Source organism: Argopecten irradians, unplaced genomic scaffold (genome assembly GCF_041381155.1).
Source record: "Argopecten irradians isolate NY unplaced genomic scaffold, Ai_NY scaffold_0375, whole genome shotgun sequence".
NCBI lineage: Eukaryota > Metazoa > Mollusca > Bivalvia > Pectinida > Pectinidae > Argopecten > Argopecten irradians.
Window position 1 is genome coordinate 1 of NW_027187842.1, and position 17,525 is coordinate 17,525.

General features: G+C 35.1%; 1 protein-coding gene and 1 long non-coding RNA gene across 3 annotated transcripts; one reads left to right on the top strand and one right to left on the bottom strand.

Annotated features, from left to right (window-relative positions):
* Positions 1-615: 615 nt before the first annotated feature.
* LOC138312569 (uncharacterized) lies at positions 616-1,731 on the top strand. The gene is made up of 2 exons (XR_011206981.1): positions 616-793; positions 1,598-1,731. It is a non-coding gene; the product is annotated as an uncharacterized lncRNA (long non-coding RNA).
* On the bottom strand, positions 1,678-14,616 carry LOC138312568 (flavin-containing monooxygenase 5-like). Of its 2 annotated transcripts, XM_069253383.1 has the most exons (7): positions 14,269-14,614; positions 5,849-5,958; positions 5,304-5,518; positions 4,651-4,950; positions 3,815-4,369; positions 2,929-3,094; positions 1,678-2,488 (listed from the first exon to the last, which is right to left on the bottom strand). In XM_069253383.1, exons 2-7 carry the CDS (start codon positions 5,955-5,957, stop codon positions 2,235-2,237), a joined length of 1,599 nt encoding a protein of 532 aa, XP_069109484.1. In that variant the 5' UTR covers position 5,958; positions 14,269-14,614; the 3' UTR covers positions 1,678-2,234. The 2 variants fall into 2 exon arrangements, with proteins under 2 accessions (XP_069109484.1, XP_069109485.1); XM_069253384.1 differs by lacking the exon at positions 2,929-3,094 and having other exon boundaries at positions 2,225-2,488; positions 14,269-14,616.
* Between the last annotated feature and the right edge of the window lie 2,909 nt (positions 14,617-17,525).

Below are 17,525 nucleotides of genomic sequence, written 5' to 3' on the forward strand. Positions count from 1 at the left end.
AATCACTATGGTGACACTAAAATGCATTGTTTTTTTGGGGGCGGTTGTGGAGGCCATCTTTGGTATATGACTAACCCAAGAATTTTCAACCTTTAATCAGGACCATCTCAGGATCATTCAAGGCAGTTTTTATTCAATCCCACTCATGAATATTGAGGGAAAATTGAAATAGGTCCTGTATTGGAAAATTGTGATTGCGCAAGTACATGTATGTCCTTCCTTTTCATGCGAAGTAATTGACAGTCCCATGGAACACGTGAAGTTACAAATGTGTTTTACAGGTGAATACCGTGATCTTGGATTTCAGACCGACTCGAAACCGCTTATTACTATGGTAGCAAACAAGAAGAAACTGATATGTCAAAATGAACTTTTATCAAATTCTGCGGAAGATTGAGTGGTGCTTTAAGTAATTGTCCAACTGCGGTTATGATTGAGGGACAATTGGAATGGTCCTATATGCCGCCTACTGTACATATAGTACTAGTTTGCCACCTTACGCTAGGGGTCTAAACAGTTGTTTGCATTTTTACTGAGGTGTTTGATTACATACAAAACGTACTTAAATAATGACTACGACCTTTCAACCTAGAAGTGTTATTTTCGAAACAGTTTTTAAATTGTAATTTGTTACGACATCTTTTTTAGGAAACTCTAAAGTTAGCTTCATTCATTGATACAATAACAAACGATACCTTCCTTTGTTCTTTTGTAGGTCATGATTGACGCCATCAATAAATACGGCTTCTTGATCGGATTACCACCATTTCAACAATCATAAAGTCAGTGTTCGGTAAGCCGTGAGATATAAATCTGAATTCACATCAAACTTTCTTTTTAGGTGAAAGTACCCATATCAGATCATCAAACAAGACGTCCCTCTTTATTGCTTTTAATTATATCTAGCTTAAATACAGTATCGGAGAGTGTAGTGAAATCGAATACCCGAATGAATTAGCTGTATAACGTTCTAAAATCACTATTTGGGACATGTGGTTTATCGGAATACCCAAACCGGATCCCGAAAAGAGTGTTAGATTAATGGACTCGTAAAATGTACATATCAATCCATGTAATATATAATTATTGATAATGACACATTGTTTTCTATAGGCACAGTTTTCCTAACAGCTGATAGAAACTATACATCGCATTGGATATTTTTTGATACAGTCAACAACGTACTATAATCCCTAACATTTCAAAGTTACTTTTCCCTAGTGTGAGTTGACATAACACAAAAACAAAAGTATTCATAATTATAATAAATCACTGTTAATTAATGCATCCGCCAGTATTATATAAACAAAAAGTGGTCCGTTTTGAGTACTGATCCGATTCAGGGTACTGTAGTCTTATGTATTTTTTTTTTAATATACAGACTACATAGACATTAACAAATCAGTAAATATGTATGCATGGATACATTGTATCAAACGGTGTATATTAGTCTCTTCCTATATTCTTTCTGTGATTTCCAGTAGATAAAGAAATTTTAATTCGTAATACTTCTATTTCATGTTGTGATAACGTTTAAGTCAATTACCTAAATGAGTGTAGACAACATATTTAAGATATTTTATTTTTGTCTTTGTAGGCTGCAGTTACCTGAAGTCTGATTTAGAAAAATAAATCAGACGAATATCAGTTTTACACTAATCACACATTGTTTTCAAATTCAGTTAATGTTCAGTTTTAATGTGATTAAAATTTGATCTTCATAATACAAAACGAACGTGTCAAGAGTTATAATAATATACAATCTTAACAGCTTTCTGTTTTGTAATTATAATCCATATGTACATTATGCATTCTTCACCAAACAAACCGTCCGTGCTGTATCACAGGACACCAATTAAGTACTAAAGTTAATACATATTGTATAAGTTAGTTGTTTGACGTTATTATATACGAGATTTCTCTCCCTTCAACCATAACTGAGTAAACAAAACTATACTCTTCCTTAACAGCACACAGATTCCAAATACAATGTTCTGTTTCACATATATATGTATGGGAAGTTTGCCATCTTAATTATCAATTCCATAGTGAAGTTCTTCTTCGCAATTTGTATGATTTAGGAAGTCCCTCAAGACAGTATCAATGGCTTGATTGGTCAATTCACAAGAAGGTGGTTAATCAGATAAAAATTTTCCTATGGAAGTCTTTCACCTGACTATATTCATCCTTAAGAATCGTTCAGCAGAGTATCGTAGTCCCGTATAAGCTCGTCATCAAAACATTACAAAGACTATGTATGCCATCAGTAGGCACACTATAGTGTACACGAAGGTGTCTGCCGACTCCGTCCAGGAACAGGGACCTGTTGGCCTCGTCTTCATTGGGTGCCACGTACGATCCCACTGGGTCAGTATGGCGTCACGGGCACCGTCCCACGGACAGGGACCTTCCAACCGGAACTGGTAGGGTGTGCATGGACCGAAAAAACAATTGAACGCCAGACTCGGGTCGGACATGGCAAGGCGATCTGCGAAAGGCAAAAAATAGGACTTTAACACTTTTACATTTAAGTCCAGAATTATAAATATAATTTCAATCCAACCACTGGGTTGAGTGAGCAAAATTTCTTTTTGGCTTTTCACTAGAAAGAAAGTTTCTGTTATGTTTGATTACAGTGTTACGGAAATATACTTAACGATCAAGAGGCTGTCGACAATACTGAAATTAAAATTCTTATTAGCTGAGCACAACCAGATGCTATGCTGCGATAGCTGTGTTGTAGATGCATGGCGTCAACGGAATATATAATTATTTTGTGGATTATGCTGGAAAGAAATCAATCGTTTATTAAACCACCATGATAGATTCATGGCTACGTTTCCGGGATCCATAACCCATATCATTGACTTACCAAGTCTTACTTTACAGGTCGCGGGTATAGGAGGTTTATAAAGGTTCAAAACTTACATAAATCTGGCTTTGATCCATGAAGCTCTGCAAGCTCATCCATATATGGTACACTATCTACCTTCATAGTGTACCGATTTGATTGGACAAATCGCTTGGTCATAACCATCCTTTTCTGGTTGATGTCATCCCACATTTCAGAACTAGAGGGCAGTTGGATATCCCCCTGAAAATGTGGTAAGTGTGTGTCACTGCAAAGTAAAATGAAACTCCACAAGATGAAAGAGAGGTCAAATTTATGCACAAGTCAACAAAAAAGAGACAAATAAAAACGAAAATAAAATAACTTTAAATTAAGTGGAGTTTACTCCCAACATAATGTACATTTGAAAAAAACCTTTTTATATTCTAAACAACATGCAACAGTATATTTTACAGTAATATATTACATGGTGTAAATACACTAGTAAGAAAAAAAAACATGTAGTGAAATACATTTCAAATTTCACAGATATATACCAAACATTACCGGCGTTACCAAGAGACCGTCGTGTGCAAGTAGAAAAACCTGAAGAGAGTCTGAACTGAGCATAGCAAACACAAAGGTTCATATTTCATAGCGGTCAATAGATCGATATATGATCGTGTATACAAAATGATCACAAGAAACAACTTACCAATGAAATAAAACTCGGACCAGACGCATTAACAAAGAAAACTCACAAGGCACCGATTATATATATATATAAATATGTTATAGATAGCCCAGTGAGATTGACAGATATCTATAATTAAATATAAAAAATCACACTTTGTCATGTGGATACAAAATGCAATTTAGAAATTTCAAAAAATGAAATAAACGTTTTCAAAAAATGAAATTAACATTTTAAAAAATAATAAACGTGAGAAATCATAATTAAAGTAAAAAGACATTGTTACACACCTTGAAAACTCTTGCTGACAGGCGACATTGTAGTTCAGATATAGGGAACACAGCTCCAATCTGCTGCATAATACCAACAAGTGCAAGGGTGTTGTGTTTCAGGTTCGGCGGGAACAGATGCTTGTACAGGTCCACTCTATTCCCTTTCACCTCTATCAGTGACGAATCAAGGAATGGGAACTTGTACTTATACCCAGTGGCCAGTATTACGGCGTCGATGTCATTTAAAGTCGTCCCGTCATCAAATTCCACTCTGTTGGCATGGAAACGTTTGATGTTTGGTTTCACTACGATCGTACCACTTGCGATTCGATTAGGCAGATCGTCGTTTATAGTCGGATGCTGAGAAAAGAAGCCATGATCAGGTTTTAAGGAGTAAGCCTTGTGGTCGAACTGTTGGTTACTTTTCCGAATCATTCCCCAATCCAGGATACTCTTTGGAAGATGTTTTTTGATGAGCAAGATATACCGCCTGTAGGCTTCCATGTCATTAGGTAGACCCTTTCCTGTTATCCTCTTTGATACCCAACAACCACGTCTAGTACTAAGATACACCTGTGAGCGATCAAAAAGACTTTTATTATCCGGTTTATATGATTATAATGACATTTCATAAGAAATAAAACATAAGGAGTGAAAGCTTATAACCATTAGCTTAAGTAAAGTAATTCAGTTCGGTGCATGTGAATGCTAGAACCATGTCATTTGATTTCATAACTGATATCAAGAATGATTTTGGCTATGTATTGAACGAGTTATCTCCCATAGTACTACCTAGTCATATATGAGCACTATGCCTGATACTAATAAGAGGCGAGCTATACTAATTAGTCTACCTTTTTGGTTGTTTTACATAGATCCACAGCGGTGTCTACCCCGGAGTTTCCAACACCGACCACGATCACATTCTTGTCTTCATAACCTCGAGAGTCGCGGTAGTCATGGGAATGCAGTATTTTACCGCTGAATTCATCGGCTCCAGCGAACTCTGGGCTGTACTTGTATGTGTGTTGACCAGTGCAGACCATAACTGCGTCATAAGTGTTCGTACTTATTTCACCGCTTGGTATATCTTTGACTGTAACGTCCCATCTACCGGACGTTTCAAAATCGTTGGCCATCACTACAGACTGCACCTAGATATAACACCAGATATCGTCTCAGCTACTTCTCTCGACAGATACAAGGTCACTATCACATAGTCTTTAATACAATGAAGGAGGTTGATTACAAGTAGATGTACTATTTTTGTAATCTCGACGTAGAAACCAAATAAGACAATAGCTGTCTTTAGATATTGTTTACAAAAATATATTATTGTATTTTCGAATGCTTGACAACAATAAATCTCATTTTTAATATGTATGTCCAAGAATCGATAACTATTCCTATTATCAGTTAATGAAGTAAAAGCCTAATCGTTATTCAGAAGACAAATACATGTAAAAAAAATGTGTTATGAAAACTTAAATTATACAATGTTGATTACCTCGGTTTTTAGGTGGATGTATTTGGCTAGGTCGAACTTTTCAGCGTACAGGTGAAGATATTTGAGAACGTATGTATGCTGCATAAACATGGCATAGTCCTTAGGTACAGGGAAGTCACTGTAGCTTAGCATCTCCTTACTCGTGTTGATTACAGTGGATTTCATAACACACGGTTGGTCTTCGTTCACCTCATCAGTATAATTCCACAGCCCACCTGAATAGACGTTTTTTTTTTACATTTAGTACATTAAAGATATAAGGGGAATACATGTAGTAAAATGTTTATCTAAGGGAATACACTGATATTATCATTTTGTTTTATTTATTAAATGACAAATACTTAACGTGCTAAAATTATATGATTGAAAATGGACTGTGCCAGTGGTTTAATGCGATGATAACTTGAAGTAATTGACTAAAATTAATTACCAAATTCCAATCTAACAATGGAACCAACACTGTTTTATATAAATAGTTAAGAAATTTTTGAGACAATAGATGACAGAGATGATAACTGTATTGTAAAATACAAATCGAATTTTACCGAGTTGATCTGCTTTTTCGTAACAGATGGGTTCTAATCCTTCTTCTATACACGACTTTATTGCAGGCAGACCACTAGCACCTGCTCCAATTATCGCTACTCGCTTCATACTGTAAAAAAACAACAGAAGTATATTTATCACATTCTATCGGTAAATTTTGATCATGAACAATGATTTCAAATATTTTCGACTGAAAAGGAAATGCATTAACAATTGTGTGTTTTAGCTTATAATAAAAACAAAATACATTTACTTACATATTTTCAAAATGCACAATCTACTTTCATAAAATTAACATAAACTCAACATAGTGGTACTTTAAATGTATATGGTAAAACTGTAACATGACGCTACCTAAATTAGTACAGTTTTTGAAGAAAATTGCTAGAGAGGTAAATTTCACTCTTTTTTTAATTCAACATTTTTAGCTATATCAAGTTAATTTTCGGTGAAAATCTTTTTTGGGTTCATTGAGAAGAAAATGATAAGCATTAAAGTGTGGAATCATAACGTATTAATGAGGAGTTGTTTACAAGTCGGTACGTTGGGATGTAGGGAGCTATGTATTTAAGGAGTTGTTTACTAGTCGGTACGTAGGGATGTAGGGAGCTATGTATTTAAGGAGTTGTTTACTAGTCGGTACGTAGGGATGTAGGGAACTATGTATTTAAGGAGTTGTTTACTAGTCAGTACGTAGGGATGTAGGGAGCTATGTATTTAATGAGTTGTTTACTAGTCGGTACGTAGGGATGTAGTGAGCTATGTATTTAAGGAGTTGTTTACTAGTCGGTACGTAGGGATGTAGGGAGCTATGTATTTAAGGAGTTGTTTACTAGTCGGTACGTAGGGATGTAGGGAGCTATGTATTTAAGGAGTTGTTTACTAGTCGGTACGTAGGGATGTAGGGAGCTATGTATTTAAGGAGTTGTTTACTAGTCGGTACGTAGGGATGTAGGGAGCTATGTATTTAAGGAGTTGTTTACTAGTCGGTACGTAGGGATGAAGGGAGCTATGTATTTAATGAGTTGTTTACTAGTCGGTACGTAGGGATGTAGTGAGCTATGTATTTAAGGAGTTGTTTACTAGTCGGTACGTAGGGATGTAGGGAGCTATGTATTTAAGGAGTTGTTTACTAGTCGGTACGTAGGGATGTAGGGAGCTATGTATTTAAGGAGTTGTTTACTAGTCGGTACGTTGAGGGATGTAGGGAGCTATGTATTTAAGGAGTTGTTTACTAGTCGGTACGTAGGGATGTAGGGAGCTATGTATTTAAGGAGTTGTTTACTAGTCGGTACGTAGGGATGTAGGGAGCTATGTATTTAAGGAGTTGTTTACTAATCGGTACGTAGGGATGTAGGGTGCTATGTATTTAAGGAGTTGTTTACTAGTCGGTACGTAGGGATGTAGGGAGCTATGTATTTAAGGAGTTGTTTACTAGTCGGTACGTTGGGATGTAGGGAGCTATGTATTTAAGGAGTTGCTTACTAGTCGGTACGTTGGGATGTAGGGAGCTATGTTTTTAATGAGTTGGTTACTAGTCGGTACGTAGGGATGTAGGGAGCTATATGTATTTAAGGAGTTGCTTACTAGTCGGTACGTTGGGATGTAGGGAGCTATGTATTTAAGGAGTTGCTTACTAGTCGGTACGTTGGGATGTAGGGAGCTATGTATTTAATGAGTTGGTTACTAGTCGGTACGTAGGGATGTAGGGAGCTATGTATTTAAGGAGTTGCTTACTAGTCGGTACGTTGGGATGTAGGGAGCTATGTATTTAAGGAGTTGTTTACTAGTCGGTACGTAGGGATGTAGGGAGCTATGTATTTAAGGAGTTTACTAGTCGGCACGTAGGGATGTAGGGAGCTATGTATTTAAGGAGTAGTTTACTAATCGGTACGTAGGGATGTAGGGAGCTATGTATTTAATGATTTGTTTACTAACCGGTACGTAGGAATGTAGGGAGCCATGTATTTAAGGAGTTGTTTACTAATGGAGCTGTGTATTTGGGTCCTGGGTTATTGACAGGTTGCGTAAGATGTTGGCATAAGTACTTAATACAGAGCTCCCTATGTACACATAAAAAACAAAACCGTTGTGGTCTCCTAGGCTCGTTTTAACCGGAACAAGTACGTAAGTTCCATCAGTCAATCAGCCGGTTGTAGTGAGCTAGTCCCTAACTGTTTCATTTATATGTGTAGACTAAACCTATTAACTAAAAAGTATAAACATGTCTTATTTTGTGAACGTAACTAACTTCAGCTATGATTTTAACTAATGAAGAAAAAGCTTGAAATATATATCCGCGATACATTAATAATTCAAAGAAATTCAAATAAATTTCACTATATTTAATATGGCTGCATCCGTCAAAACAGGTTTCGTTTGAATAACGAATAACTGTCTAACTTTATGTTTGGCCGAACAGTTATCGAATGCGCCGTTCGTTCGGGCCTCCTCGGGTCAATGAGTGCATTCGGAATTGCACATGAAAACTCTTTTGAGACTAAGATTATGAAGAATAGCGATTTATATGTTATCCGTCTAACGATGTCTTACCTTTTAACGTTAAAATCAGGATAGTATAGTCGATAAACGGCGTATTTGTCGAAAGCTTGATAATTGTCGAACTGTACCTCGCTGTTCCATTTCGGGTAGCTTTTAAACGTTCTAATTTGGGTAATGTAACGTTAGTTCTAGTAAAACAAACTGTAAATACTTTGTACACTAAAAAGGAATAAATGTTTATGTATAACTTCTTTTACAATAAAAGATATGTGTACATCAACTTTTTGATTGAAAATATCATTATTGTTTAACGTGCCGAGGCTAGGGCCCAAACCATCGTCACCCATCCAAAAGTGGGCCGTGCTCACCGTAGCTTAACTACGATACACAGTTTCCAAAAGACAATTTTATTCAAGTGTTAATTTATACCTAAGAATATGTAACATACATTTTAAAGATTCAAAACGAAATACACACTTATTGAATGTAAGTTCTTTGTAAGTATATTCACATTTACACACTATAACATTATTGAAATTTAAACAAAGTAATCGAGTAAACCGGACAGAAAGGAATGTACATGTATAAACACACAATCTCTCCTCTCTGACATAAAAATGAAACTTGGATTAATCACATTAAAACACAATTTTTATCACAGAAGTATATTTAATTCAGACCCAGTGTAAATTAAAAGAAAAACTTAATATCAACGAAACCTTCACTGCACATACATGTACTTAAATTACGTCCCTTAAAGATACAGAACCTAGCGATGCCAACATAAAGTTGATAAAATAAAAATTAACAAACTTTGGATTTTAATTAAGTCCAAAAATAATCAAATTTCATATTTTATGGAACATCTGCCTTTGCAAAAAGATCTTCTTTGAAAGTAACAAGATAATCATGGATTTCTTTTTCTATTTACACCATTGGTGAAGAATATCCTCCGATCGTTCTTTACAAAAGGACACGGGTCAGTAGTACACATCTCAAAACGAAAAAGTGTATCTCCTGTGAATATAACATTGTGAGAAACTGAAAAATAGCTTCCATTTATAATTTGAAAAGCGCGCTTTTAATCAAAATTTGGAAACACACCTGATGATAATTAATAATCTATACATTATAAAAAAAATCACATCCCTTTTCATAAACCTACACGCAAGAATATAGATTTCTATAGAATAAATAAATTTCGTGTAATGAAGAAACCGTTGTGGTTAACAAAACACCACTGTCAGTCATCAGTTATTTTCTTTAAACCTTGATTATGCTTTTCTAGTCTAAACAATATGCTGTATTTCTTTAGATTTAGAACTTAAGATAACCCCTTGACATTTCTCAGTTTCAAATTTCTCCAGATCCGATTTTATTTCTCTGTTTTTTTAATGAACCACTCATTCTGACCATCCACAAGTTTTGCAGATAAATAACTCGATTCATTCTGAATTTTATTGTAGTCAGAATAGATTTTTTCCGCCTAGATTTACCGTACAGCTGCGAAACACACTTAATCTCATACTTTATTTAGATTATCGAACCAAATTAAAGTAGATGTATTATATATTTTATCCTGTTTCCTAACAGAAATTATCCTTTGATTTTTAGGACATACATTTATTCAAAACGAAAATTATAATCAAGAACGCAAAGTCCCGGACTATTATCTACGTCATCAAATTCAACTTTTAGTGATATCATACCATGATCACTTAAAGAAGAGTCATTGTCATACACAAATTGGTTATGATTAAAAAGGTCACGAGAAACAATAAAATAATTTATCCTGCTTTGAGACATCACTCTAATTTGTTTACGTGGAAAAAAGAACATTGTTTATTTCTACTCCTCCACAAATCAGCCAAATTATGTGTGTCAATTAAATCTTTTATCATTTTAACAAATTTGTTTTCTACATGGTAAGTTTTCCACTTCTATCAAAAGAACAAAGAGAAGTGTTATAACCACCACCCATTAAAATATAACCGCCCAAACTTTCCAACCTTGAATTAACTAAGCGAAAATAAATCTAGCCTATCATTCAATACATTAGGTGCATAAAAGTTACCTACATGTAATGCTTTGCTATCATTACTAATTTAACATGTAAAAACCGACCACCCAATCCTTCACTACTCATAACACAATGTTTAATATCATTACTTATCATTACTAATTTAACATGTAAAAACCGACCACCCAATCCTTCACTACTCATAACACAATGTTTAGTATCATTCATTCTAATTTAACATGTAAAAACCGACCACCCAATCCTTCATACTCATAACACAATGTTTAATATCATTACTTATCATTATTAACTAATTTAACATGTAAAAACCGACCACCCAATCCTTCACTACTCATAACACAATGTTTAATATCATTACTTATCATTACTAATTTAACATGTAAAAACCGACCACCCAATCCTTCACTACTCATAACACAATGTTTAATATCATTACTTATCATTACTAATTTAACATGTAAAAACCGACCACCCAATCCTTCACTACTCATAACACAATGTTTAATATCATTACTTATCATTACTAATTTAACATGTAACAAGAGGTCCCAGAGGGATCTTGGCGCCCACCTAAGAACGATCTTTGTCTGACAAAGGAAAGAGGGATATTTTCTCTACTTTTCAAGCTTTTACTACATATTACTAGACATGAAATTTGAGAAAGATCCTTTGACTACTTTCTGAGATATATAACAGTAACAAACTTCAATTATCAAAATCCAAGATGGCTACCTGTCGGCCATCTTGTTCACCGATCGGTCCTAAAATGCAAAATGCACAACTAGACCCCTAGAAGAACCTGCACATACAATTTCAGACAGATCCCTTCAGAACATTCTTAGACATAGCGGAAAAAAACCTTCAATTATCAAAATCCAAGATGGCGGCCTGTCGGCCATCTTGTTCACCGATCGATACCAAAATGCAATATGCATAACCAGGGACCTAGGGGAACCTGCACATGAAATTTGAGACAGATCCTTTCTGTACTTTCTAAGAAATAGTGGTAACAAGCTTCAACTATCAAAATCCAAGATGGCGTCCTGTCGGCCATCTTGTTCATCGATCAGTCCGAAAATGCAATATGCACAACTAGACCCCTATGAAAACCTGCACATGCAATTTGATACAGATCCCTTGAGTACTTTCTGAGAAATAGTGGAAACAAGCTTTAACTATCAAAATCCAAGATGGCGGCCTGTCGGCCATCTTGTTCATCAATCGGTCCCAAAATGCAATATGCATAACCAGGGACCTAGGGGAACCTGCACATGCAATTTGAGACAGATCCCTTCAGTACTTTCTGAGAAAGAGCTGTAACAAACTTTAATTCTCAAAATCCCCAAGATGGCGGCCTGTCGGCCATCTTGTTCATCAATCAGTCCGAAAATGCAATATGCACAACTAAGCCCCTAGAGGAACCTGCACATGCAATTTGAGAAGAATTCTTTCGGTACTTTCTGAGAAATAGCGGTAACAAACTTTAGACTATCAAAATCCAAGATGGCGGCCTGTCGGCCATTTTGTTAACCGATTGGTCTCAAAATGCAATATGCACAACTAGGCCCCTAGGGGAACTTACATGTGAAATTTGAGAAAGATCCCTCCAATACATTATGAGAAATAGCGGTAACAAACTTTAACTATCAAAATCCAAGATGGCTGCCTGGCGGCCATTTTGTTAACCGATTGGTCCCAAAATACAATATGCACAACTAGGGCCCTAGGGGGAACCTCCATATAAAATTTGAGTAACATCCCTTCAGTACTTTCTGAGAACTAGCGGTAACAAGAATTGTTAACGGATGGAAGGACGGTAGGACGGACGGACAGACGGACCACGGACCACGGACAAAAAGCGATTTGAATAGCCCACCATCTGTTGATGGTGGGCTAAAAACTGACACCCAATCCTTCAATACTCATAACACAATGTTTAATATCATTACTCATCAAGACAGTCGAGCCCTGATAGCCACTGTCATTATTACAAGAATATATTTTACCATTCCATTCATCGCTTATTGACTTATAAATGTATCATTCCGATGAGTTTTCTGTAAAAATATAATATTACAATTCCTACATATTCACATTCAAAAAGCATTTCTATTATTATGCAAATGAGGTATAATGTATCTATGGAAACACTAGATAGGTCAGGTGGCACCTGGCCATGGTGTATCAAGCAAAATGGCCAGTAATGTATCTTGTGCATGTAACTATGAACTGATTTATGACTATAATACAGTTTCGACAAATTGATATATCTCATATCGTACATTAAGTGATCATGTCAGTATTATATTAATTATTTAGTAAGGAAATTTACTATAGGTTTTTTTTAGATTTGAGTAAACCCCCAATGCAACCCTCTCTATTTAATGATAATTATATCAACTGTTATTTAAAGCTGTGCTGGGTGTTTAATATTGTGGACACATATTATTTCATATTTACTAGTGATAATAAACAATATCAAATAGTACTTCATTGCTAAAGATTCGGGTATTCAATGATTACCGATATATAAGGTAAGCATTAAAACCATCAATTGTTTTATTCTCCAATAGGAATTACAATGCATATAAACTCACATGTGCTCGAGAACTTCGTCCGAAGTAGAGGAGGAAAGGGGAGAAAAATCTTGATTTCCCTCATTTTGTATTTTAAAAATCCGTCAATCATACCTGTAATCTGTCTATCGAAAAACAATTGTGAGTATTTTATCGGAGAGCACATGGCAAACAGGGATCGCGAAAATTATTTTATTTTTAGAACTATTGTTAGTATGTGTATTACAGACTATCAATTGATAGCGTTCATAAAAAGGATATTATGTTGTTAGGGGACGAGAAGACAATTATTATACATTATTGGCATCGATAGGACTATTTAGCATTGCGGTAAAGTCTTTATTGTTATGTAGTATACAGAAACCATTGAAACATCATTAAAATACAGAAAAGTAATCCGATCTTTAAATTTATATCAGAACGATACGCCCACTACACACATTTTGGCGTACCATTGTTTGAGAGTATACCTTCCTATACAAGTTTTATGCTTGATTTAATGGAGTTGAATTCATTGGACAAGTTTATTCATCCGCACGATTTACAATAAATGACGCCAGACACACTGCTTTACATTGTATACCTAAGTTTAGTAGTGTTTGTTATCGACTCAAAGCATGCACGTTTAAAACCTTAACACAGCACATATAACTTTAATTAGCTAGTAGCATGTAATCTATGTCACCACAATTTGAATGATACTGAACCTAACAACGTTATTTTAGTTATGTCTCAAAATACTCAGTCACCCAACACCAAGTCTCAGAATGTAAACACATATATATGGATTGTATAGCAACACAACAGCAATCCTCTGTTTTAGAAAATGTACATTTAAATTGCTTTATGAATCATTGATATCATTAAAAAATCATAATACGTAATTACATATGTGCCACATTCAGTTTCAGAGTGTTAAGGCCATCACCGATTGTTTTTGTCATAATTTTTATTGATAGGTTTGATAAACCACTCGTTGGTGCAGAAAAGGCCAGAGAAAACACACCTATCGAGGGCCGTTTCAAAGTCTTTTATTTTTATAAATGCTTAAAAACCATGCATAATTATCACTAGATTAGCACTTTTGGATATTTGACGACTAGTAAACTATCAAACTGACCACCGTTGGATAGTGAAACATCTGTTGTACATAATGGATGACGTCATAGGAATGTTTTGATAATGATGTCTTACCATCTGAGACTACAAGACACCGAAGCATATTTTAGCAACATATTTTGTCTGATTTTTATAATCACAAAGTATTTATAATTAAAGTATCAGTAAATATGAACCCTACCTGAATCCTCTGGGCAAACAAAGAAACTAGCTAACACGAGGAGGATGGTCCGTCACTGCCGCCTGCCGAGTGGAATAATGGCTCCTAGAGAGTCTGACTAGTCGGCTGTGAACATCGTACAATGTGACTGGTTAACTTTTGTAGCGCACGGTTATATTCCACACCCAAGGTCACATATGGTCATTATCTCAATCACTGCTCTTCCAAAAATATATCCATGTAACATGTAACATTTAGTACGAAGGTCAATTACAAAATATTTTTAATAGAATCCTAAAGATTTAGCAATGACTTTTGCCCCAAATAACAGAAGCTACGTGTATTACTGAGGGGAATAGTGTCTCAAACCTATGCACACGCAGTGACCTCGTGCTACACTATGGCGAGATTACGAAGGATTGGCAAGTCTGGGACCACTTAATAAGTGCACTTTGCCGCAGGTCATAACAGTCATAAACATTAAGCTTAACCAGCAGCACAAAAAGTTACTTTCTTTTCAATTAATTTTACATGTTCAAAAATGATGATTATATATTTTTGTGTGGATATGATGATACCATTACAAATTGATATACCTACAATTTCATTATATATACAACACTAGTTTTATCATATTCATGCAATATAATTTCTAACTCACATATCTAATGGAAATGTAAACTATTAATCATGATTTTCTCTAATTGATGCCGATTGTTGACCACGGTATTTATAGTATGTCTGATATTTAATCCTTCCACTTATGTTATTAAATCCTAATTTTTTTCTTTATATATTAAACTCATTAAAAGATATCACAGTAAGTGTTTATTCTATATAATGAATGCCGATGTTTTACTTAGTAATATCAACATAGACAGCAATATAACAATTTATTATATTTTTAATTGATTAGTTGAGTGTTGTGAAACACCCAGGAGTATGTAATAAGATATGGAGCACAACCGACAAAATCAAAAAATAATTTTAATTTAATTTTATATCCATAATTATTTCTGTAAATGTGTCTTTCTAGTGATCATCTGTGATGCATAACGCGCGAATGATTAACAGGGGATTTCAAAGCAAAATATTTTTAAATCATGTGTTCCGCATACCTTTTTCAACTGTCCATTGGTACTGTATATACCAAGTAAAGGTATTCGGGGAATGTATGCACTGCAAGGTCACTAGGTCATGTCCTAAAACGGGTCCTCGTGTTGCCAAGCCACTAATCTCAATGCAAGAAATAAAATATTTACAGATTAATTAAGGCTACGAGGATAAAGCTTAGTTCATATATATAAGGTTCTCAGTGAGGTCACTTTGACCAGTATGTACACTATATATAATTTTTGGCGTCGACATCACTGTCTGGCCTCGCCAGTATTATTGATTCGGTTAATTTCCATTAGTATATGTATTATCTACGTTCCATTCGAACCAATATGTGTATTTTATGGTAAGTCAGAAAGTAAACAAGAGGCCCATGGGCCTTAGCGATCACCTGAGTTCGGATACAGAATGAAAAAAGACATATAAACACTATATATATATATATATATATTGACCCATCAGGCCCTTGAAACAGTCAGTGATTTTATAACCGACTTTTCAATCTATGAAGAGTATCTGGTTCCATCAAATCTGTGAATTCAGAATAGTTTTTTTTTTCTAATTTTAGTCATTTTGACCCCTTTTGGCCCGGCCCATTTACCCCTGGGGGTTGGCCATTACCAATATGGATAAGATGCTGAAATGCTATCGCAGGGTAATAATTCTAACCAAGTTTGACTGTTTCCTATGAAAATTAAACAAATAATGCTCATAAATATGTTTTTCCAATATAAACTATAATAGATTTGACCCCCTACTCAGGGGAAAGTCCGAAATGCTTGGGCCATGAAATTCACAATTTTTGAAAAGGGCCTTAAAAAGACCTTCCAATCTATGAAGAGTATTTGGTTCCATCAAATTTGTGAATTCAGAAGGAGACTTTTGAGATTTTAGCCACTTTGACCAATTTTGGCCCCGCCCTCTGGTCCCTGGGGGTCGGCCAGGACCAATATGAATATGATGTTAATATACTATCTCAGGCTAATAATTCTAACAAAGTTTGACACATTTCCTATTATAAATGACCAAATAATGCTCAAAAATATATTTTTCCAAATATAAACTATAGTAACCTTGACCCCCTCCCCAGGGAGGAACGTGAGACCCCAGGGTCATATAATTCACAATTTTTGTAAAGGACCTCAAGACCTTTCAATCTACATGTATGAAGAGAATTGAATTATATCATTTCTGGAATTTCAGAAGAAGATTTTTGAAGTTTTAGCCTATTTGACCACTTTTGGCCCCACCCCTCAGGCCCCTGGGAGGCTAGGACCATATAATTCACATTTTTGGTTCACCTTTGGCTATGAAAGGTTTCTGCAAAATTTCAACAAATTTGGTTCGGCAGTTTTGGAGAAGAAGTCGAAAAACTAAATTGTTTATCGCCATACGACGCACGAAGACGGACGACGACGGACAAAAGGCGATTAGAATAGGTCACCTGCGTCTCAGGTGACCTAAAAAGTTACAATGTTAGAATATTCATAATTAATTGATGAATATTCATAAAAGGAGGCATTGCTCAGTACGGATATGCATGTTTCCTTTTCAAATATCCGAAGTTGCATTATGGATATTATGGAATGTGGGTACCCATAACTGTCGTGGTACTATCCTGACCATAAGTTATTTTCTAACCAGAGTTCTGTACTAGATTATCTTCCCTAAGCTTGAATCAGAAATGTAGACGAGACAAAATATTAAAGCCAACATTTAGTGATATTTTCAATATTCTAGAGACTGGTGCCCAGTCTAGTTCGATTCAGCACCGATACAAAACCAGTATCTACAATAGATCCCATGATTCTCTAACAGCAGAATACATAAATGATATATAGCAATTCCGTCACATGACCTTATGCAAATGTAATCTGTTTCTATGAACTTATCAACATCCATAAGTAAACTTAACCTTTCATTGACAAATAAATATTACAGCAGTGTACTAAAATTAATATAATATCACAATGTTATGTCAAGGATCGGCAAGTCGTTAGTACCGTTAAATCACCGTTATCTACATATATATTTTATAATATTAATTAATATCTTACAGATCAATACCAGTTTCATTACAAAATTGTTAATGTTCAGATAATCATAAACATCTTTATAATATATTACAATATATCTTTCTTATTTCCGATAGGAATCTCTAG